General features: G+C 34.2%; 1 protein-coding gene across 2 annotated transcripts in view; it reads right to left on the bottom strand.

Annotated features, from left to right (window-relative positions):
• Positions 1–940: 940 nt before the first annotated feature.
• LOC118199240 (retinaldehyde-binding protein 1-like) overlaps positions 941–25,346 on the bottom strand; it is a 41,055-nt gene continuing 16,649 nt past the window's right edge. Inside the window, exons 4-6 of one of the 2 annotated variants that reach the window (XM_035371041.2) lie at positions 22,885–23,078; positions 9,527–9,637; positions 941–5,555 (exon numbers count right to left, since the gene is read on the bottom strand). In XM_035371041.2, the coding sequence (XP_035226932.1) occupies positions 5,346–5,555; positions 9,527–9,637; positions 22,885–23,078 (515 nt within the window). In that variant the 3' untranslated portion in view covers positions 941–5,345. The remainder of the gene's footprint in view (positions 5,556–9,526; positions 9,638–22,884; positions 23,079–25,346) is intronic. The other variant, XM_035371042.2, reaches the window with a different exon arrangement.

Genomic DNA, 25,346 nt, shown 5'->3' with positions numbered 1-25,346 from the left:
CTACATAAATTAAGCAGAATTGAAATACGACCTTAAATTTGGTGAATTTATAATTATTTTACATGTTACATGATATTTAACATATACTAATAGAAAAATACTATAGCCAACTTTCGAATAAATGTAATTCAAATTTTCCTTCATTAACAATTTTTAAAAAATTTGGTGCTCGGCAGCATGCTGTTCGTGAAATATCAAAAATACCCTTCGGAATGTTGACGTAACATCTGCTATTTCCTTGAAAGCAGTCAGGCAATAGTTTCCGTAGAAAATTTAAAAACTTATCTCGCTTGTCTGGAAATACTTCTACACACCTCCAGGGGTACCTATACCCATGGAGAAACCATATTATTTTCTTTTAGATCAGTTACAGAGCCACTGATTTAAAAGAAAGTTTATTTTTCATTTTTCTAGGGTCGAAAAAATGTCATTATCATAAATTTATCTCTTTTTAAGTTATTGTTTGAAAAAACGCAGATTCGAAATGATGGCATGAATGTTTACATCAATGGCTATAAGAAATCAATTGTCATAAATTAAACGTGAGTATTTACGCAAGCCACTGGTCAGTAATTTAAATAAAAATCGAAGTTAAAATTAAATAAATTATTAAGGAATTCTAAGAATGATAAACATAATCCTGAAATTCTCGTTGAGAACCATGATTTCAAATTTGCCATAATAAATCAATGTGAAATCTTTCTAAACTTTTCATATTCTTTTTAAAAAAACAACCTTAATTAAAAGTATTCAAAATTTTTTCCAACTTAGTTTCAGTCTACAGTCCTATTTTGGTATGATCGTTGCTCTCCGAGAACATGAGACACATATAATTTTTAATTTACTTTTCTCTCTACTGCTGTTGAAATCTGAATAATAAATGCATTTATTTGAATCAATAATAATAATAATAATAATAATAATAATAATAATAAATGCATCAATAATAATAAATGAATTTATTTGCATCAGTATTTACCTCTAATGAGATACATTCCGCAACAGAAGAAGAGGAAGAATGACCTTGCTTGTTTGCATTAGCTGTACATAAGTCACGTGCTCTCTGAGGTCATCTGCATTGTTTGTTTACAAAAGATATACATAAGTAACGTGATTAATGAGGTCATCGGAATGTATCTCATTCATTATTTCCTTAATTTTGTTAACCTACATTCTTAGATATCATTTTAAAATATTTGCAAAGATAAACTTTTTCAAACCAAAGCCTTATGATTGCAATGCAGTTGTCAAGAAATCTGATACGAAATTCTGAAAAAAAAAAAAAAATCATAAAAATTGCTTTCTAAAAATCATAAAAATTGCTTTCTAGCTGAGCGAATACTTTAATGCGACAATAACTTGATTTTATCAGCAATTAACGTGATTTTGCGATAATTTTAAATAAGAATCAAACGAATTTGTGGTATTATTAGTTTGCATTGAACCTTGAACGTTTTGAATGACAAAAGCATAACAGTAGTAATAATCGATTTAAAAGGTAAGCAACAGATAAATAAGGAAACTAACATCTTTTGAAACATAACATATTTTCCATTATTAGATGTGCCTAATTTCAGTTTCTAAAAAAAACAGCAATAATGAATAACCTGCTTCAAATCATTCCTGTTTGGTTTACTATAAATGGGAAAATGTATTTAATCGTGAGATAAATGTTTGTTATTATTTTTTATATTTTGCATAATAGATTCTACAAATAATAAATGAAATATTATGTTCCATCCTTTGGCACATTTTTAAAGCTAGAAGTTTAGTAAATTTGAATAGTTTAATGAACTTAAACTGACGTAAATAAGAAATTTCTTTTAACTTTTAACAGTTACTCCATTGTAATAACATCGGCGATTATCAAAACTGGGTAAATTATTGCATCACAAGTATAGTAGCTATCTCTTTCGTGTTATTCAATGTATTGAGGACCAGAGCACTGAGAAAGTGGAAATCATCGAAGTGCTAATCAGTTCTATTTTCCGTTTGCGATATTTTAATTGACTAATATATCTCACTTGGGCCTCAGACCTTAAGAATTCATTAAACAGGCTAAATAGAGAAATCAAGAGAGCTATAATTCAGCACAGAAAGGAAACCTGGGAAAATAAAATTCTTGATTTCAAAGAGCCGAATAGCTCCTTTTGGGCTTTTGCGCGCAGACTCAAGCAAAACCCGACTTCCAACAGGCCCATATACACTGACTACCAATAAGTATTTGGAAACCTATGCAAATGACGATATCTGCGGTCCTAAGGTACGTCACGGACTCCGCCGATATATATCGTATAGGAAACCGCATCGGCTTTAGTCGCATGCAAGATGCCTCGCAGTTCGGAGCTCTCTGATTTCGAGAAAGGTATAATTATCGGGTATCACAAATGTGGCCGATCCTTAAGGCACATATCTAGCGATCTGAAGTACCCAAAATCGACAGTGGCCTATGTGATTAAGAAGTGGAAGGTGAGCGGTGATTGTCGGAATGTGCCCCGAGTCGGCAGACCAACGAAACTGGGAGATAGAGACCGACGAGTGGTGTCCAGAGAAATTCGGAAGAACCGCACCCAACCGATGGCCCTCATCCGCGAGGAGTTTCAACAGGCATCCGGGAGTATTGTTTCAATGAATACCATCCGTAAGGAAGCACATCTGCTTGGTTTTCATGGTCGTGCTGCGGCTCATAAGCCTTTGATCCAACCGCGCTGCTCGGTTAATGTGGTGCAAAGCACATCGAAATTGGACCGTAGATCAGTGGAAACGGGTTCTTTGGAGTGACGAATCAAGGTTCACCCTTTACCGTTCGGATGGCAGGGTCTGGGTCAGGCTTCTACCTGGAGAACGTCTCCTGCCAGAATGCATTGGGCCAACAGTCAAGTTCGGCGGAGGTGGAATTATGGTCTGGGGGTGTTTCTCCTGGTATGGGCTAGGACCCTTGCTCCCCATTCATGGTAAGCTCAACTCCGATGCCTACTGCACTATTTTGGATGACAATGTGGCAGTTTTACGGGTCGGACCCCTGTTACTTTCAGGACGACAATGCCAGTTGTCATGTTTCGACGTTAACCAGGGCTTGGTATAGTGCCAATGGAGTTCCTCGAATGGACTGGCCTGCCCAGAGTCCAGACCTTAACCTTATCGAGAACCTCTGGGACGAGTTGCATCGCCGAATCCAGGGGTGCACTACCCGTGCAAAATCGGTGAAGGAACTTCTATGTCTTCTCCAAGCCGAGTGGAAGAAAATACCACTACTGTCATACAAAGACTTGTGGAAAGTATGGCCCGGAAGGTCCACGCTGTAATTACCTCTCGTGGAGGCTCTACCAACTATTGATTTTGAATAAAGTTAGTTTTTCTTTTCTATCACAGGTGTCCAAATACTTATTGGTAGTCAGTGTATTACAGGAGAAGCAGCAAGTGAGGATATAAAAGCGGCGGCTGAATTCCCAGCGACATTAAGAACAATAATTGAACGAAGAAACTAACCTCCAGAATTAGTTTTTAATATCGATGAAACGGGCCTATTTTGGGAAAGAATGCCGATACATACATTTCCATCCCCTGAAGAAAACGTGCACCAGGATTTAGACCTGAGAGAGATAGCTTAACAGTTCTCTTGGGTGCTAACGCCATTGAAGGCTTCAAATCAAGCTACTTCTTGTTTATCATTCCAAAAACCCAAGATCGATGAAACGAATATCAAACTCAACTTTACCTGTAATTTGAGAGTCCAATAAAAATCATGGATAACTATGAGAATTTTCCAGAATTGGTTCACTGAACATTTTTGCCCATCTGTTAAACGATATTGCGAAATCAAAATGCTTGAACCAAAAGCACTACTTCTAATGAATAATGCTCCAAACCGCCCAACGACTTTATCTGACTTGATAGCATGCATTCCAGCCGAAGTGGTTTTTTGCCGCCTAAAACAACTGCATTAATCCAACCGAGGGACCAACGTGTTATATATCAAATTTTAAAGTTTATTACCTGCAGCGAACATTTAGACAAATGTTTGAAAAAACAGACTAAGATGATAAACAATCAATAAGAGATTTTTGGAGGATTATAATATCGTGCATGCTATAGAAAACAAAATCTTTCTTGAGTTGTAGTATCAGAAAAATATTCGAAAGGAGTGTGAAAAAACATTTGGCCATATTTTAAACAAGGAAATCGATACGAACGAAATATTGGAATTAGCGAAACAAGCAGGTTTAGATGAAGTAAATGTGGAAGATCTCGAAGAAATTTGGTAAGAAACAGCAGAAAATTTTCCTAATGATGAGTTCAAGGAATTAGATTAAGAAGAACACAAAAATATTAAAAATACCGATTCTGAAGCAGAGCAAGAAGAACTTTCAACGGCATTTCTAAATTCCAGTTTAGCTTCCATAACGGAAATTGTGGACTTATTTATTGACAATGGCGCAGATTTTGATAGGAATTCAAAGGCAAAACAGGCTGTCTTGGATGCTTTGTCCCCTTATCTACAAATTCTTATGGAGTGCAAAAGAAAATGCAAATGACATTAGATACCTTCTTGAATTAAAAAAAAAAATTGGAAATGCAGGAAAAATCTGAATAATCTAAAATATAAATGGTGACTTAATTTATTTCTATAGATTTATTATGTTTCAAAATCTGTAAGAAATAAGTTTTTATTTTGCATTGTTATAAAAACATATTTAATGAACTTAAATAACAAAATTCTTGAACAATTACTTTTTATTTTATACCCGTTTTCCCCTGACCCCATTACTTACATGATGAGATGACCTCATTTAACGCTATTTCGTATAACCCTGTACATTGGTGGAACGTATCCCCATGCAATAAGCGGGGTTTTACTGTATTTGCAAAGTTTGAATACTTGCATGAACTATACTTTTGTGTCACTTACATAAAAATTGTGATGCTGAAGTTTATATCCATATTATTAAATTATTTACACATCTGGGACATGAAAATATGACATTAAATTAGAAAATTTTTAGAATTTTGTATGCATTAACTCTAAGATTCTGGCAAGTGTTTTTGAGTAAAGAACATCTTCCTTTACTTAATAAAAATGATTCATCTATCACTGTTATTTATATACGTATTTAGTGACGACAATAGTTAAAAAAATGTAATGAATATATTGTATAATCTGTTACAGATATTATAATTTTGTATAAAATTTGATGTTATATCTTTGCTTTCAGGTGACAATATCTTTAAGTTACCATATTGTTTTTATCTCCATATTTCGATACTTCTGGCAGCTTTGGTAATGCTTTATTATCAGACTTGATGATGTATCCCTATACTTCTAGATTCAAACTTATTTAGCAATGTTAGGCATCAACTTCTTCAACTACGAATGTACTTTCTAAGATGCGATACTGCAGACGGTCGTGAAAAACCTCTTCCTTCTCATTAAGTATATCATTCAAATTGACCATATCGGAGGATTTTAATTGTCCTCCATATTCTTCAGGAAGAATTTCAGGAGGAAAATATGAGTGGAAACTTTCCCAGTTATCATCATTCAAATGGGCTACAGTCTGAAACAAAAATATTATTTAGTTTAGATATGAGAAACATCTACTCTGAATCAAATAAGTTTACCAGTACTTTAAAAACAGGAAATATTTATATAACATGCATGTAAAAATCTTCAGTTTAGTTTTCTTCTTCCTAAATTAAGATGCAACAGATTAATAAGGAAATTACAATTCTATTCGGTTCGTTTCTTTTGAGGAAAGACCTCCTGGCACCATTACAGCAAGTTAGAACAGCACTGTTAGCTTAATTTTTGAAGCCAACTATCCAGCTTACGAGTCAGAAGTAAGTGTTCTAACATTTTAAATAACAATAAATTATTCCCTTATTACGGAGAAAGCTAAAAACACTATTCTATACACATTTTGTTACATAAGTGAAAGGGCCCAATTTTATTAATTTTTCGGTGCTGATCAGGAAAAACATTGAAAAAGTTCAAATGGCTCTCGTTCCGGTATAACAGAACAGGAGGCAGGTCCTTATCTACCACAACCTGACTGAAGGAAATATAAGTGAGCGTTTCAGAATGTCACAATAATATAGCGACTTTCGGTGAAATATGCTCAATATAATTCTTTGATAGGATAATTAAAGGTAATATTAATTAGGAGCCTAAAAAGCGTCCAAGCATTTCTAGCCGCGAGGAGAAATGCGGCTATATGAAGTGCACACACTTTGTATTGAAGTATGGAAAACTTTAAAAAGACACAAAGAGCGCAAAGAGCAAAACCTTTGCAGCGTGGCGCACTGAAGCCTAGTTATTTATTGAAATTAAAAATAAAACCGTATGGGCTATGTACTTTTACTGTCTTGAAATCTTCAGTAGATTAATGAAATTTTTTACTGCTGTCCAGCATAAAAAATTCAGTAATATTTTGTCGAAATTCAGAACTATTTGACTGAAAATTCAACAATAGTCACCCTTCAAATAAGGCGTTAAACAAACACTATAAAAGGCATGTTATTCCGTAACATCAACTTTCGTGACTGTTTGGCAGCCTTATATCGTTCCATTATATCGTTCTTTGTTCTCTGGCAGGTTATTCCATCAGTCCCATTCAATTGAACGTTTGTTTCGTCTAAAAAACTTTGTGTTACTTGAATTTTTACGTTTGAGTAGGATTTTGCGCCATATATTTGTTAAAACTTATATGTTGCTAGAAAACTCAACGTGCATACATGTGCGAATATGCCAAACAGTATTTGTTGCATATGCCTGGAAATCACGTATAATTCCAGAAAATGTGCCAAATACACTTGAAACAAGAAAAACTTACTTATTGTATTTGGAACGCGAAGCAGGAGATCAAAACTGACTTTGAGTTCTCACTTGGCTTTTCACAAATGGTCGAATGATTAAGGCAGATGAATAGTGATAGTTCAATCCGGGTTCGAAGCCAGGCGAATGGCCTGGCTGTATTGTTGGCTTTCGTGACTTTTCTCATGTGTAATGTGACTACTAGTCGTCTGTTTTCGCCAGAAGTTCTTACGCAAAGGTATGCCTTAGTCAGATAGCGCTCGTGGGCTTTGGCGCACTTAAATAACCTAATTTAATTTAGCTTCATGTGGTAAGCACCTCTTATTTCTCTGGTGTCCGCCGATAACATCGCGGACGAAAACGTCGCGGAGAAAACAAAGCAAGGCGAAAACGTCGTGATACAAAACATCATGGGAGAAAAGAAAGCAAAGAGAAAATGTTCTAAATCTCAGTTCTAAAACATCGTGGTACGAAATATCGCCGTCGAAAATTAAAGCGGTTGAAAACACTTTGCAGTTTAAAAACATCGTCGTCGAAAATAAAGCGGTTGAAAAAACTTTGCAGTTTAAAAACATCGTCGTCGAAAATATCGCGGTAAAAAATAAAGTATCGACAAATCATCGCAGGACGGTAATATCGCAGACCTGCTTTTTTCAGGCTTTAATAATTGTAAATGGATATTTCCATAACGATTTGTGAGCGCGAGATGGAAAGAAAGATAATTTTTACTTTCATATTTTTTATTCACTAATAAATTTTTGCTGAAAAAGTAGGAAGGAAACTTAAGAATAAACTGAAGCAGAACAAGAAATAATTTTCATTATAAGAGTATTAGATTGACAAAAGTGAAGAAAATAATCTCATAATTAGCAATTTTTTATAGATAAAGTCATGCAGTTACGTAGCTTCCTTTTTCTAAACATTTTTAGATTATACTTTTAATGAAAAATTACCAGTAAAAACTTTATAAAAAATGATTTATTAATGACCTTTGTTAGTTAACTATGTCAATTTAAAATTCTATTAAGCGGTATAAGTTGCCTTAATTTTCTATGCTTAAATTTCCTTCTTACTTTTTCAGCAAAAATTTATTAATTAATAAAAAATATGAAAGTAAAGATTATCCTTTTTTCCATCTTGCGATCACAAATCATTATGGGAATATCCATTTACAATTATTAAAGCCTGAAAAAAGGTATGTCTGCGATATTATCGCCATGCGATGATTTGCAGATACTTTATTTTTTACCGCGATATTTTCGACGACGATGTTTTTAAACTGCGAAATTTTTGAACCGCTTTATTTTGGACGACGATATTTTGTATCACGATGTTTTAGAACTGCGATGTTTTCTCTTTTCGCTGTTTTCTCCCACGATGTTTTGTATCACGACGTTTCCGCCTTGTGTTGTTTTCTCCGCGACGTTTTCGTCCGCGATGTTTTTGCCGCGATGTTTTCGGCTGTAACCTATTCCTCTACCCTTCATGCACGGGTATATGGGAGGAGGGATCATATTAATTTCTGAGTGCATTTCGAATGTGTGAACAAACACACTGATCATATAACAGACTGTTATTCCTGAAGAAAAATGTTCACTTTGATGGATCTACTCTCAGACAGATGATTCCACGTAACCCCCGTGTACACATTTTTAACTCTTTCACCACAAAATCGCAAGTAATTTTTGAGCATTCAGGCATTGGCAGGTGACCTGAACGCTTAAACTCATTTCCTATGTCGTACTTTCCTCCATCACGTTAGAGTATGGCTCATCGGTTTCGCGAGTTGTTACAATCATCCTTTTGAAGCGACCTTTTGTTTAGCTCTAAAGTTTAGCTATTTGTGCTCGCACATGCAATCCTATGGTAAAGAAAAACTGCACACAGTCGGGGAAACCACACAGGGATCTCCAAGACAGAAGTATTCACTTCACTTAAGTAAGTTATTAACTCCGTAGCATTCTTCTTAGCAGAGGGAAAAGAAATCCATTTCAACAGAACTTCGTATGCATGGACGTTTTAGATGTTTATGGGGATAGGTTTTGACCTCTATCGATGCGAAAGAGTTAATCAGTTTTCTGTTCGAAAACATCTTTCTTGCATAACGGTAATGTTCTTTCTTGAATACCTGTTGAAGTCATTAAAATTTTGCTGGATTACCAAAAAAAAAAAAAAAAAAAAAAAAAAAACTATTGTTTCTTGTGTGAGTAGGACAGTCGTGGTGCCAGATATTTGTTTACAAAAATAAGGATTGGCCTCTATATACATCCGTTACATTTGGTGAAAGCATTATAGCTGGAAGTGTTACTTCCACTCTTTTCTTGATCTTTTCTGATATTACTGCTGCCCCATTTCCTATAAAATTTGATCTGATAAAGAATGGTGTAAAGACGTTCGAGAAAAATGATCCGGCATTCTCATACTTATTCAGCAAATTTTTACATTTAAGTTTGAAAGAGATGAAAGAAGGTACATTTGTTGCATCTATCATATTTGTTGGGTTAATGATGAATGATTAATTCCTCGAATTAATTCTTTCAAATCTTTTTAATTGTTGCATAATAATATTATTAAACTTAATGTATTAGGTATAGAAGACAAGAAATTTTCTAGTCCGCAAAGAAGCTGTATTTTCTATGCTACTCATTTTTTGAGTTGAAATGGTATTGAAAATAAATGTACAGAATTACATGAAAAAATTTATGTATAACTTACACGGTCTTTGTATTTTTCCAACATCATTGGGAAAAGACATCTGTAAAGTGTGTACAAGAGGCCAGGCGTATTAATAAAATGTAAATTTTTTATTCGCATGTACGAAGAATACTGAAATAGAAAAGCTTATGTCAGCATTCATTTACAATCAGCGGAACAAATATATTTTATGTTACAAGATTTAATAGAAATTTCACATTCCCTTTAAACATATTTTATTAATTTATTCATTTATAGCATAAGGCTTGAATAGGATGCTTTCGTGGAATTTCTGAAAAACCTTGTTTTTTATTACTGCTACACAAAATAGTGAGAACCATAAAAATCACACACAGCTAATGTATTGGCTAAGAACTGAATTCACACGGTTAATAAATAACTACTTCTAATTAATTTTTGAAAACTATTTCCTTAAGAGAGTGATACCTACTTGAATGATTAACTTCCTTGCTCTCAACTGTATCCACTGTAATGAAAGCATCACGCATCTTATATTTCAGTATTAATCTGAGTATGGTAATATCCGAAGTTTTTATTTTTGAAAATTAAGGAAAACAAACCGTGTTGATAATTATCTGTTGCCTAATACATTGGAAGAAGAGTATTTTTTTTTTTTACCACCATTAAGTTTGGGACAAAGTTTAAGACATTTATATTTGACTATAGCTTATTTTGTAGAAGAAAGGTATTGAAACCGGTTTCCTAGCTTACAATTATAGAATCTTATAGAATCAAAAGAAATCTTTATACAGAAGCGAAACAAGAATTTCTACACACGATAATATTGACAAAAATTAATAGACTATTAAAAAACTTCCATCGTAAAAGGAAACATTCTGTCATTGCATTTTGTGCTGACATTAGGTTTCGATCATTTAGGGATGTTTAATATGCCAAAGACTGCTTAATATGCCTTTAAACCCAATTATTTGGCTGTTTCTATTTTTTACTGGCACAGTTACTTTGTTACCATTTTGTTTGATAATATTATTTATAGGAACTGTCTTATGCCTAGCTTGAAGCAGATAATCTCTGCAAAGAATACACGGGCCATTATTTTTATAATATTTATAATAATATAATTTGTAGCATTTATAATTACGTTAATAATAAAATATTATTTAAACGTACATCTCACCTGTCTCTTCGTATCGCCACGAAGTTCGCTCATTCCAGAATTTATGAAGATTAAAGTGGCAAGCAATTTAATTGTGAAGTTTGAGCTGTATATAAGCATAGCTGTATGTGTTGTCTTGCTGTCTACTGGATACTCCAACGTTGATCTTGAATTAAACATTCTAGGGTCGAGAGTTATTGGTAGTTAGTTTAGTATCTTAAAAACCTGAATTTCTATCCAAACGACGCTTGTAGGCCTGGTAGAAACAAATTAAATTGTTTGAATTTATTACAAATTCAGATAATCTTGTGTTTAAGCCACGTCCAGGTGTCTGGTAATCTTATGTTGTATATTTTTATTATAACCTTCACGAGTGGTGAGCTAGAATAAAGTTCTATCATAATTCTGTGTTGAAAATTCACTCGTAGATTGCTTGTGACACACACCTTTTAGCTGGTGGTATTTGAGCCAGTTAAGTTGAACCTACGTTAGGTGTTACAAATTGAAGTAAATTTCAATCCAGTAGTTGTAACCAACTGTATAATGGTATTCATTTCAATATAAAATAATTAAATAGGTTTTGAAAATGTTCATACTTGAAACTCAATGCTAATTAATGCTTTTGTAGTTGTAGAGTCAACAGGTTTATCGAAGCAGACGTGAAATTTGTGTAATGCTTTCACCGAGATTCGAACTCCGGATCTCTCGATTTCAAGCCAGACGTGTTTCCAATTACACAATGAAGGCAGGAGGTACGGAGGATAAAATATCATACTTCCCCCCATTTAAATAGCCACTGAGGAGAAGAGGACTCACTCGTCAAATCTTGGTGATGACGAATTATAGTCCAAAACTTTTTATTCAGGTTGGTTTGGTTTCGTTTATCACGGAAAAGCCCACTAGGGCTATCTGCTTAAAGGGGAGGATGTCTTCGTGGGGGAATTTCTAAATGAAACTGGTTAGTATACATCTTTTAGTTAAGGAGCCATATGCAGAGACCATTAAGTATGTCATTTCGGAACAGGAGACGTGAAAAGTGTGCAGTACAGTCCCCACGATTCGAACTCTGGACCTTCCGGCTACCAGTCGGACGTACTTTCCAATTACACCTTACAGGTACGCGTTAAGGTAGGAGAAATGTCTTAGACAGTTGTTAAATGTTCAGCGCTGTTCTTGGTAACGAAGCATTTATTTAGTTTAAAGTTCAGGTGCTTTTATTTCTCTCTGGTTCAGTTTCTGAGGAACTGGCTGGCTTCGTACAGAGTCTCGTGCTTTATTCAATATATATCTTAAATATAATCCAAATTTCCTGAGAAAAGTCTTCCACGTAACTTTATCTTCACTTAGGTAAATATTATTCGCATGTTTTGCTTTAATCGGATATCATCCAAACCGATTATAATTACATCATGTGAATGTAAAAAGATTAACACAGAAACGAAATTCTTTACATTTGCGTTAGGACAGGAATTAAAAACTAATATTAAGACGTAATGAAATATGCATTAATTTTACTTTTTTAAAAATAAAACTGGAAACAATAGTCTATTTGTTTGTTTTGCTGTTTTTAATTATATTTAATATTATGACTAATCCAGAACTCATTTAATGTATTCCACAATTTGTAATGTTGTAACATTGCGTGGCCCCAACCTGCACGCAACAATAGTGGTGACTGCTATGAACTGGAAAGTACACAAAGTCTTGAGAAGGGTTTAAATCCCTTTTTATTCAACTTTAGAAATTACAGATGCGTGCTCTTGACGCTCACAAACTACGCCGACCCGGCGGTAAAATAAAAATAAGAAACTAAAAATGAATAATAACAAGTTACTACCTACGAGGCTCTCTAAACGTAACTAACCTCACCGCGTTCTAAGATACCGCTGATATTTCAGCAAACTTCTGAATATTAAGTTGAAAGATTCAACTATCTGCCGAGGCAAGCACACAGGCCGAAACGCCTGGTTCTTCAATTTCTACCTAGCCACCTCCACGCTCGTGAAGCAAGAAAGCACACTTTCGAACTCGTTTCCCTTCTATTTAACTCAAATTACTTCCGCTGACAATTTGAATACTTTGCGCGTTCACTAAAATTTACATACTCTGGCATTGGCAATTCCAGAGGAAAGTAAGGATTGACAGGAAAGATAGTTTAAACTTAAAATAAATGTTAGTTAAAATAAATATAAACCCTACATTTGCCACTGCCAGAATTTGGTAAACTTGGAAGCAGGTCCTAGAAACGACCTGTTGAAAAGTTTCCACAATTCTGAACTAAAATTTAAGAGTCTCGTTTACATAAAAAAAACTGTTTTCTCACAAAAGTTAGAATAAATTTCTGTAGATAATTATTTTACCCTCTCTTCTTACAGCAACCTTTCCTGGACTTCAGCAATCAATCTGTTCTCTTCCTTCCAGCATCTGGAAGGAATAAGTATCAGTATCTTTCTAAATACATTATAATTTACACTTTCTTGACACTGAATAAGTTTTTGTTTTTGATCGATTTATTTTCCTTAGTTACTGCTTAATTCACATTCATTCAAGTATTCAAACATGAATTTAACTTTACCCTGGCTCTCCACCATGTGTGGTGTCAAACGGGAATATTCGTGTTTTAGTATTGCAACAATTCCCCTAACCACAATGATTTGTTAGAATTCAACGACCAAATAGACACACCTTACTCGACATTCTAAAACTCGATGAGCTATTTTAACATTCTTAAAATTCAAGTGTAGGTGGAGAACCCTACGAAACACATTCATTCTAAATTCCCCCTCATTCATCTTTAGACATGCAGGCTTTCGCTCTAAAGCATGATTTTATCTACAGTTTAATACTTAAATTTGAATTAATTTCTTTTGAGCATTTACTTTTAGCATCTAAAATTTTATGCTTCTAGACTAAATTCTACTTTTACATAACTTTCAAGTATTTACGTATATTTACAAAATTCTAATCCATATGATTTTTACAATTTACCATAAAATGAATAAGAGAAAAATAAATTTTTACTTCACGCATTCTTCGCCAAGCTGGCGGCACTGAAACTAAATTTCTTATTAATACAAGAATAAAGTTATTTCTATCTTCGGCCAAATTTTGGCTTTAACATAACAGAATTAGTCTTTCGACCAGCAGAAACTGCTTGTTCTTAGATTTTATACTTAAAGAAAATAATACTTTTGCCTTAGCTAAATAAAGTAAAACAAAACGAAGTCTCAACCGAGACTAACTGACTTCCGTCAAAACATAGAACTTCGTATTTACGCATAACATTTCGGATCAAAAGAAAAATTTATAGATTTTAACTTATCTTTGAGTTTTCGATGATTGGAACTCCGACATCCTCTTCTGGAAGAACTGTTCCCACGTTATAGATTTCATCGAAGTCAGTCGTCTCCTTTGTGTCCTTCGAGTGTCGTCCATGTTCATTTTTCTTTTTCGCCCTGTGAATTCCGGCCTTTTGGAGTGGCAGTCGTCGGGTTGCTGTCTTTTCCGTTTTGCCCCTGGACGGCTGGTCTTCGCGTCTTCCGGTCTGGAATCGTGCTTGAATTTCTCCTGTTGATGGTGGTCTTTTCGTTCCTCCTGCTGTCTTTTCGTTCTCGGGAACGGCGGCCTTCTTTGCTCCTGACTATCTGGCCCTGGAAGTGTTTTCCTCGATGCAGAATTTCTACTGCGATACGTTGTAGGTGGTGTTTTCCTCTTTACCAAAGATTCTTTACACGGCGGCGTTGCTTTCTTGTATTTCTTAAATGCTGGAGTCTGAGTGTTTTCATTTCTTCTTTTCGGTACCGTCGCATGACTTGTAGAAGGGCTAGGTTTCTCTTCAGTTCTCTGCTTCTTGGGTGGTGGAGCGGGTGACGTTACTTCTGGACCTTCTACTTCTTTTACGTTTGAGTCCTGCAAGAAACTTTTAAGGATTTCGAAATAATTTTGATTATAATATTTTTTCACCTGGTCGGGACTTGCTTTACAAATTTCCCCTCTGTCGTTCTTAAGGTACAATACGACTCCCTTGATTTCCTGAATTACATAGGGGCCTTCAAATTTTGGAGCTAACTTTGCAGTAAAATTGTCTGGGGCACTTGATAAAGAAAATTTCCGCTTCAACACTTTATCCCCAACTTTAAAATCTGCTTCACGGCGTTTTCTATCATAGTGTAATTTTTGTCTATTTCTTGCCGTATCTGAGCTTTCAACCGCCTGGTCAATGAGTTTTTGCACATTTTTTTGTTTAAATTCTTGCTCTCTTTGTTGTACAAAGAATAATTTATCTAGTGGCGTAATTAACTTCCGTCCTAAAAATAATTCTGCTGGAGTTTTTCCCGTAGTATCGTGATTTGCTGTTCTTAAAGCATAAGCTAACTCATTTATGTAGCCATCCCAGCGCTTGTGATGTGTGCTAACATAACTGCGAATTATTTTTACAATATTTTCATTAACTCTTTCTGCGATGTTTGCCTATGGTCTATACGGAACCATTTTGATATGGCGTATGCCAAGTCCAGAGCAAATGTTTTCAAAAATTTGGCTAAGGAATTGTTTACCGTTATCGCTAATGACTTTTATCGGTGCACTGTATTTTAAAATGCACTGTGTAGGAATGCATCTGCGACTGTTTGGCTGACGCGCGTTTAAGTGGAACAATTTCTGTCCATTTTGAAAAATGATCTACAATTACTAAAACAAAACGATTTTTATTTAACTCACTCTGGGGGAAAGGACCAAGAAGATCTATGCCTAAAATTTCATTCGGAAATGTAGCGCGAATGCTATTTAAGTACCCGGCCGGGCTGTAATTAATATCATTTATTAACTGACATTGATTGCAGGACCTGACATACGCAGTTACTATTTTGTATAATTGCGGGAAATATACCGCCTCGCGTACCCTTTTTAAAGTCTTTCTGACCCCTAAATGACCCGCTGTTTTCGCGTCGTGTAATTCCTTCAAAATGCTTAATCGAAGCGAGGCTGGGATGACTGGTTTGTACTCGAGATTTTCGTTTGTTGTTTTCGTATAAAATAATAAATTATCTATTATTTCATAGTTTTCTGCTCTATTTCTTATCGCATCGATATCTGTGTGCTCAAAGCTTTCGGGGTCTTTCAAATATGCATAGATATTTCCAAATTCAGGATCAGCTTTCAATTCAGCAATAATTGTTTCTCTAGAATCTAAAATTTTTGAAGTAAACACAGCGCATTTGAGTTCATTTCCTTCATCGTCCAGTTTTATACGAGAAAGTGCGTCACCTACATTGTTTTCCTTACCCGGTTTATATTTGATTATTAGATTATATTCTTGGAGTTTTAAAGCCCATCTTTATTAACTTGGACATTAGGTTTTTCCCCGAGTAAAGTCTACCAACAGCCGCATGATCCGAAAAGACTGTTACTGGCGCTTTGCCGAAATAAACTCGAAATTTGTGTACAGCCATTAATACGGCTAATGTTTCTCTCTCTGTAGCTGTATAATTCCTTTGCGTAGGGTTCAACGTTTTACTAAAAATGCCAAAGGATGGCCATTTTGCATGAGAACAGCACCTACAGCATAGTCCGACGCATCTGCTGCAATTTCCAAGTTTTCGTCCCCCTCCGGGAATTTCAAAACAGGGGCATTGATGAGCGCTTCTTTTAACCTTTCAAATGCGGTATTTGCTTCTGCTGTCCACGTGAATTTACTTTTCTTTCTTTTAATTACTAACAAGGGTTCAACAATATTAGCAAAATCTTTTATGAATGACCGATAATAAGAACATAACCCAAGGAAAGAAGAAAGTTTCTTGGCGGTGTTGGGAGGTGGGAAATTCTTGATGGCTTTTATTTTTGAATCTTGAGTTTCTATACCCTTTTGCGAAATTTTATAACCCAGATATTTAAGTTCTTTAGTTGCGAACTTGCATTTTGAGGCGTTAATTGTAAGACCGGCCTCTTTTAATAATTTAAAAACTTTTTCTAGGTCTTTAATATGTTGTTCCAACGTACTACTCGTTATAATTATATCATCTAGATAGATTAAAGTCGATTTTCCTAGGACAGGCTTTAGAACAATGTCCATAGCTCTCTGGAATGTTGACGGGGCCCCACACAACCCAAAGGGCATGCGTAAAAATGCATAAGTGCCCGATTTTGTTATAAATGCGGTTTTATGTATGTCTTCGGGTCTCATAGCTATTTGATAGTAGCCAGACGTTAAGTCCAAAGTAGTCATATATCTCGCAGATTTAATCTTTCTAATAATTTCCTCTATAACCGGCAAAGGGTAAACTGGGAATTTAGTAACACTATTAAGTTTTCTGTAATCGATAGCAAACCTCCAAGCCCTTCTATGCGAAGGAGGAAACTCGTTCTTTTTCCTACATAGTACGACTGGACTTGCGTACTCACTATTTATGGGCGTTATTATCTGGTTCTTTAACATTTTCTGAATATGTTCTTCTATGATTTGCTCTTTTTGTTTATCATAGCGGTAAGGTTTAGTCCTACAGGGTTTGTCGGCAGTTAACTGTATCTCATGCGTAACTATTTGACAGCTACCAGGCCGTTCTGAAAACAAGTTTCAAAAAGTACTCACCACTTGCTGGATGGCTTGACTTTCATGGTCATTCAAATGGCTAAGTTCGACTTGCGGTTGCTCCACTGGTTCCACCACCCTCCGGTCCATCTCCAGCACAATAGAACTGTCCTGAAAATTCAGTTTGGCCCTCGCGGCTTTTAAAAACTCCATACTTAAAATAAGTGGATTTTGCAAATTTTTTACTACAAAAATTAATACTTTGAGGCTTTCATCTTTTTCCTGTATGTTTAATGATAATTTCCCGATGCATTGACAGGTTTTTCCTTGCTCCGCTATAATTTCTGTGTTTTTATTTTTAAATAATCGTAACCTATTAAAATTCTTCTTGAAAAATGTATCACTCATAAAATTACCTTCTGCTCCTGTATCGATGAGCGCTTCTACTGGTACATCGCCAACCAGGACTTGTATAATCGGTAGATGGGAGTTTTTTACGATGACCGTATTTAAGTGTCTTTTTGAGAGTTTTTTTCAAAACTTCCGGGGTCTGGACCCTCGCTTTCACAGGCCCCTCTACTCGTTTAAAGCTTTCCTTTCAACTTCTGCCTTCTGGGTACGCGGACGGTTGTTTTCAAATTTCCTTTTTGGGCCTTGACTTTCGAACTTCGATGAGTTAGCTTGATAGCTCTTTCCCCCATAAGAGCGATTTTCGTTTCTGGTCTGCTCATTTGAAGATTGCCTTCGGATACTTTGAGAATACGATGCCCTTCTAGCTTTTTCCACTATTCTGCGATTTTGGAACTTGACCGCCAATTCGAAGAGTTCCTGCAATGTGCTTGGGTTTCTAATTTCGAAGTAATCTTGAACAGCAGGTAGCAATCTTGGTAAGATTATTTCAATAATCTCCGCGTCGGGTTTCTTCCCATACAGCATATCCGTCAGCTTAATTTTTCGCAGAATAAAGTCCGTCAACTCTTCTATATTCCGTTGATAAAAACTATATATTTCGGCTTCTAGCCTTGCTCGGTCTTTCACTATGGGGAAGGCCTTTAATAACGATTTTTTGAAATTTTCAAATGTATATGTTTTGCCTCCGAATTTCCCTAATAAAAATTTACCTACATTCTTCCACCATAGCGAAGCCTGTCCTCTTAGTGCAGATGGGGCAATGGCAACTTTTTGTCTTTCCGGCGCAGGGTAAAGCTGGAAATGATTTTCGAGGCCTACTAGAAATATCGCCACCGAATTTTTTCCGTCGAAATTGACGTTTTGCTTGATTGACGCTCTTATCGTCTGGACCAGGTATCCAAATCCTTCCAATTGGCTTGCCATTTCTTGTTGTTATCCAAAAGCTTTCATCCAGTTTTCGGCCATTTCAGTTCGACAAGTGTTCGGGCGCCAATGTAATGTTGCGCGGCCCCAACCTGCACGGAACAATAGTGGTGACTGCTATGAACTGGAAAGTACACAAAGTCTTGAGAAGGGTTTAGATCCCTTTTTATTCAACTTTAGAAATTACCGATGCGTGCTCTTGACGCTCACAAACTACGCCGACCCGGCGGTAAAATTAAGATAAGAAACTAAAAATGAATAATAACAAGTTACTACCTACGAGGCTCTCTAAACGTAACTAACCTCACCGCGTTCTAAGATACCGCTGATATTTCAGCAAACTTCTGAATATTAAGTTGAAAGATTCAACTATCTGCCGAGGCAAGCACACAGGCCGAAACGCCTGGTTCTTCAATTTCTACCTAGCCACCTCCACGCTCGTGAAGCAAGAAAGCACACTTTCGAACTCGTTTCCCTTCTATTTAACTCAAATTACTTCCGCTGACAATTTGAATACTTTGCGCGTTCACTAAAATTTACATACTCTGGCATTGGCAATTCCAGGGGAAAGTAAGGCTTGACAGGAAAGATAGTTTAAACTTAAAATAAATGTTAGTTAAAATAAATATAAACCCTACAATGTATTTGGTCATATTTACATCTGTACCTGATTTTTATAGCACATCCTTAATATAACTGTATGCCTAACATGTACGATAATAGTGAAATGTGTTCCGCTTAGTCTCAGCAGTCCCCACCATGCACCTTCTTTCCATGTTCTGGTTTTCACTTCAATGTTCCTCGTTTCGTGGCCAATCCCCGGAGGACACAGTACTAAGCTCTTTATTTATATTTATTCGTGTATTTTTAAAATTCCATCGACGGGATCCAACAGGCTGAAAAGCACCTAACCCAGTGGGCCAGCTGTTCCGTCGATGGTGGAAAGAAAGAAAGTCTATGAGCACCCTAATGCTACTATGCAATGATTCATTCACAAATCGATGATGAAAGTCAAAATAAATTCGTCTACAGACGCAATGTTTTAATAGGGAAGCTCGAACGAAGCAATTAATGTTCATTAAAAAGGTAGAAATCTTTTTCATTAGTACTTACCGAAAATTTCAACATGAATAGAATTGACATTTATGACAACTGCATGTAATAAATGCAAAGATTAGCAATACTCACAAATACATATAATTGGCGTCATAATCATGAATTAGATCATGTTATTGGTAAAAGAATTTTTAAAATATAAAGTAAATCATGCATTGGTATCTGCAATGATAAAAATGCCTTTCTGTGCCTCGAAATTATTATAGCAATGGCCTATATTTAAAACAGTTCAAAGAAAACTCCTTCGACGTGATAGTAGTTTTCATTTTCCGGATTTTACGTCCTGGCAAAACAGAAAGAAGTGATATTTGAAGAAAACTTTCCACAATCTTAGTGCTCAAGCGATCTATTAAAATACATGCACACCTATGTATTTTCTTTGCTAAATAAATATATAAGCTTCCACGTAGCGTTGTTGTATGACGAAACAGTAACTTGTCTGTTATTTGCCTTTACCATTTTAAACAGCTTAATCTAAAACAGAACATTTTACGCTATATATCTTTAATTTCTAGACGACTAATTCTTAAACTAGTAGGCTATTGAAACCGCTTAGTATAAAATTGTTTCAGGAGTTAACTGAAATTTGCTTAGAATAAAAACCTTTCCTTTGAAATTTCCTTTTAAGCTTATGACTTTTATACTTTTATTTCTAAAAATGTATTAACGTTTTGAAACTTTAATGCCAAACTTCTCGAGATGCAAGACTTTAATTTGAAGTTCTCATATTGCAGTTATTATTTTTATTTGATTGTCTTCTGGTGGTTTTATATCTTGCTCCTCTAAGGTTGCATTCCAATTTAAATTAAATTTAACCTTTCGTAAGCATAATTTTTCGTAAGCATTTCTCTTTCTAAAATCTTCTTCAAAAATACTTTGAATTTAAACATTCAGAAATTCAACAATACGGGCAATACGTGGTAGTGCATTATCTTGTTGAAAAATGGAGTCACGCAGGCTTCGAAGATGGGACACATCCATTGACCTTAACACATCAGAGATGTTCACGTTACCGACTGTAGTAACAAGAGCTAAGTGTCACTCCGTACCAGCACGGCATGAAAATGGACCTGCATGACAATAACGAATGCAAGCTGCCATCGTTCTCTTCAGGACTTCCCCCTACCGATTCTTCCCTCAAAATGCAGTACGCAGAGCAATGTTTCGTCTGAAAAGAGGGCATGGTATCCAATATTGTAGTTCGTCGTACCACTGTAGGCTCATCAGTCTCTATTGTAGCGTCAAGGAAAGCTACAAGAATGATCGTAGTGCTGACAGATCCTGGCACTGTGGATGTTGTCACACTGTCCGTGCGGACACTTGTTTTCTTGCATATGAGTTCCTGACTAAGGAGAAACCTTCTGTGCAGTTTCCCATTTATACACAATTTAGATGGTGTTACTCTGCCTACTTTGTGAGCATACATTGGAATGCTAATGATTTTCACATCCTAACATGCAGTTCCTGTTATGCAAATTTGACATTTGCTACATACTGCCTTTATGATGCCTTTTATGAATTTTAATCGCCGACACTAATTCTCTCAGCTTTTGGAAGAAAATGTTGCTAAGTCAATCTTCCTACCCAATAGGCAGTAACCCAAAATGTAGCTTTCCAAAAGGAGAAGCTACGAAAACAAAAATTGCTTTTTTCTACATGCTTATCCCAGGAATATAAATTCGAGAGGAAGACATAAATTGAAATAAACTAATACGGAGCAATATTGCACATTTAAGCAAATAATAAATGTTGTTCTAGGAAAAGCAACCAGTGCTGCTAAAAATGTTGAGTTCATTTAATACTTTTAGCATAAATTAATTACTATCATTTCCTTTTTGTGCAGTAAAGACACATAATTTAAGTTATAGGGTCAAGAAACTACTTTAAAAATATGAAGATTTTGGCACCAAAGTGCAAAAAGCTACAAGTTTTCATCATGGCCATGAGGTTTCAATTTTTGCATTTTATGGATGCCATTGTACCGAAAAATGAGTTAAAGGAATGTTTTACAGCAAAAATACCTTATTCATGACCTCGAAACCAGGAAATGATGAAAAATGTGCTATTTTACATAAAACTAATGTCAACGCAAAACAAGAACTTTACACATTTCAAATTTTTGAATCCAAACAGAGCAACCGTTCGGCAGGTTAATCAAAAAATGTTTTGTGTGTCGCCAATTTAATTCATTTCCATTCGCGGTTTAAATCTCGAAACTCAGTTTTATATATCATCTAATGGAAAATCAATTAATCCGCTTCTAGATTTAAAACTTTTGGGAAAAAGTAAAAATAGTTTGAATTTATGTAGAAGTTATTAGTTTTATTTATGAAGTCTTTCAAAAAATAATTAAAATTTTAAAAATTAATTTTTCTTGTGACTGATTTTATATTTTCGTATAGTTGTCATCAGTTGATTCTTTTGATCCTCTGGGCTTGGAAAAGGTTTAAAAACATATCTAATGAAGACTGAGCCTGGCGTTCGTTTCACACCTTTCTAAAATAATTTATCACACTGAATTTTTTTGAGATATCTGTGGTTTTAGAAACAACGGCTTGATTTGAATGCCACATATTAACCAGTTTTGCAAGTGTTTTCCTTACGTCGCTTTTCTAACTTTCATTTTTGTTGCTATCTTCTTAATTATTTGAAGGCATTTGTTTTTCTTTCTCATTTCTTTCATGATCCCATTTTAACTCCTACAGCTTCTCCGTGGTCAGTTAGACATTCTGTTCCTGAGTTCATCTTCTTTACATCTGCTTTATTAATTTCTAAGTACATCATCTTACCTAAGGAAGTAGAAAAGCCAAGCTATAGATTTTCAAAGACTGATTGCTTTGTTTTCACAGAAATATCTTCCTATGCCTAATGAATAAGTTGCAGATAATGAAGAATATTTAACTGATTCTCGTAGAATTCCTTTGTGATTAATTCTGTGACGATGGTAATTTCAAGCATCTTTATACAGAGTTTTGATGTATAGGTTTTTGAAAGGGCAATAATATTTTCATTTTTTGGTTATAAGATTGATATAATATTAGGAGTCAACAACTTATTTTTAATGTAATTAAATTTTTGCCCATACAGAATCAAACATAATTTTTGTACTACCAGATTTCTGTGATAAAAAATTTCATATATGCAGTAACAGTTAAAGACATATTTTAAAATTTTAAAAGCTAGTTTAATACGTTTAGGTAATTTTCATTTCACGAGATAATTATCTGCTTATTATTGAGGATGAAACAGCAGTTTTAATCTTACTTGAAAGACATCCATGCACATTCGCAGATTTCTTGGAGTAAACAATGCTATTTGTTGGTTAGAAAACCCATTCAGATCGAAAATAAAGCTAATGCCGGTCAACTGAGTTGCAGGATTTATCAATAACGTTTCTAAGATTAGCAGGTCAAATCGCAGTATTTCTTCAAATGACGCTAGGGATGAATCGATATTTCCTGAAAGAATGAAATGCTTTGCTTAATCTAATATAGACCTTCGAAATATTTTGATTAATTTCAGAAGAAAATTTAATTTTTTATTAATTGCAAAGTAAATTTCTTTTGTTTTTAGTGTTAATAAATAGGACGATCTTACTTCGCACTAAATAGCATCAATTTTTTTTCTTTTAATTAAACAAACTCTAAAACGAGAATGATACTTACAAAGACTGGTGTGTTTACGTTGATTATTACAATATTATTTACATTGATAATCATATACAGCAATTTCATAAAATTTGCAAAACATTTTAATTTAATAAAATTTTTGTAATCTTTCAGATTTTTAATACCGGAAATAGATTTTATCAGAAAATAAACTTTATTTTATCAAAAAAGGAAAGATAAAGGAAAACTAATCCGAATTAAATTAAAGAACCAATTAAATTTCAGACATATTAACGTTTTATCATTTGATAATTTGTATTTATTATCTGGCCATAATTCACTCATATAATAGTATAAATCATCAGAAACAATAAACTATAACTTATCTACACTTCAGTATTTCAGTTAATTTATTTGAATAAGAAATCAAAAATATAAAATTGGGAAGCAAATCACAGAGGTTTTCATTATTGTGTTCTTTGAAAAGAAGTTTCCAAACTTTTAGAGATAAAATGTTTAAAATATTTCTTCTACACTACTAAACCATTTCTTCTACACTACTAAACCAATCTTGTGAATTTCATACTAATATCACATTACAGAACGCATAATATAAACTTTTATTTTTATGACAGTCTATGTTCATGTAAATGGCTGTTAAAGTAAGAGTTTTGTTTTCTCAGTTTTTATAATTTTTCATTGCTTTGAATCATTACAATTCTTACAGCTAAGAAGATAAATTATTATTTCTTAAAAACTATTTGCATGTTTGTTGCTATTAAAAAGGCAATTTAAAACTTTTATTGAACTATTGAAACCTTTTACAAAATATTAAAAATTTCAATAGCATACAATATCTAAATCAACCATATGTAATGAATCGTAACAAACAGTTTTGTAACAAAAAGCATTTAAAATAGAATAAATGCCCAATGCAAAGTTTTAAGAAATTAATTAAACTTGACATATTGAGTAAGCTTTTGGTGCTACAAAATAGAGAGATGTATCAATAATTTACAATAGTGCTAAGCTTAAATGTATTTAATTAAAGTATTTTAAGTTATTTTTAATTCCCAAATGAAACATAAAAAATTAAGAAATTAAAAAGGATAAATTTATCTATATTTGTTGTCTTGAAAAGAAAATAAAGGCTGTTAAAACTATAAAGAAAGAAAGTCAGATTATTGGCGCAAAATCTCTGATAAATGTTCTATAATAAGAACACGTTCCCAAAAATGAGGACAACTTTCTTGCTGTATTTGGTGATGGGTAAGTTTTTTTATTGCAACTGTTTACATTTTCTGTCTCAATTTTTTTCTGAGATATCTTATAGCCTAAATAACGAAGTTCTTTGGCCGCAAATAAACATTTTGACGCATTTATTTTTAACCCTGCTTCGTTTAGAAGCGAAACCCCATCGTGCAGATCGATAATGTTCGTCTATATTCCCTGTAATTGCAATTATATCATCTACGTAAATAAAAGTATAGATGGGATTAATTTGGCCTTTAATTTTCAGGATAGGTGACAAAGGAGATTAATTTGGTGTCTTTTTTGTAGAAGCTTAATGAACCACAAGTTTGAAATGAAAGATTTTGAGAAAATTAGTTGTAATATAGGATTATATTGCGTTAATTCAGTTAGAGTTGTGCATAAACTAATATTTATTTCAAGTCAGTGAGGGATCATAATGATAGAAAACGCTTGTGTAAGTTATTGGTTTTAATTGTTCTATACTAAGAATAATATGTTTGAAATCAAAATTGGTTACGCAGCTGCCAACGAAATAATAACAGTATGATATATTTAAGACAAAGTAATAGCAGTATATATAATAGCAGTATATTAATAGCAGTATATTATCTTTAAAGCATGACATACGATGATACAAAATTACGGCGTATTAAAAGAATAATACCCAGTTTATTGAAAAATAATTTAATCATTGATGAATGTGAAAGTGATAAGGATATGGATTGAATAATATTGCAGAAATAAAATCAGTCTAAAATTACATCTCCTGATAACAAAAATAAAACATATTTTCCTCGAATTTTTAGAAATAAAATTGTAGAACTCAATAACATTTCTAAATGTCAGAGTAATGTCAAAACATTG

Source organism: Stegodyphus dumicola, chromosome 9 (genome assembly GCF_044657685.1).
Source record: "Stegodyphus dumicola isolate Sdum_Otavi_A_Nest chromosome 9, ASM4465768v1".
In the NCBI taxonomy this organism is placed as follows: domain Eukaryota; kingdom Metazoa; phylum Arthropoda; class Arachnida; order Araneae; family Eresidae; genus Stegodyphus; species Stegodyphus dumicola.
The sequence above is the reverse complement of the archived record's forward strand: the minus strand, read 5'-3'. Positions and strand labels throughout refer to the sequence as shown.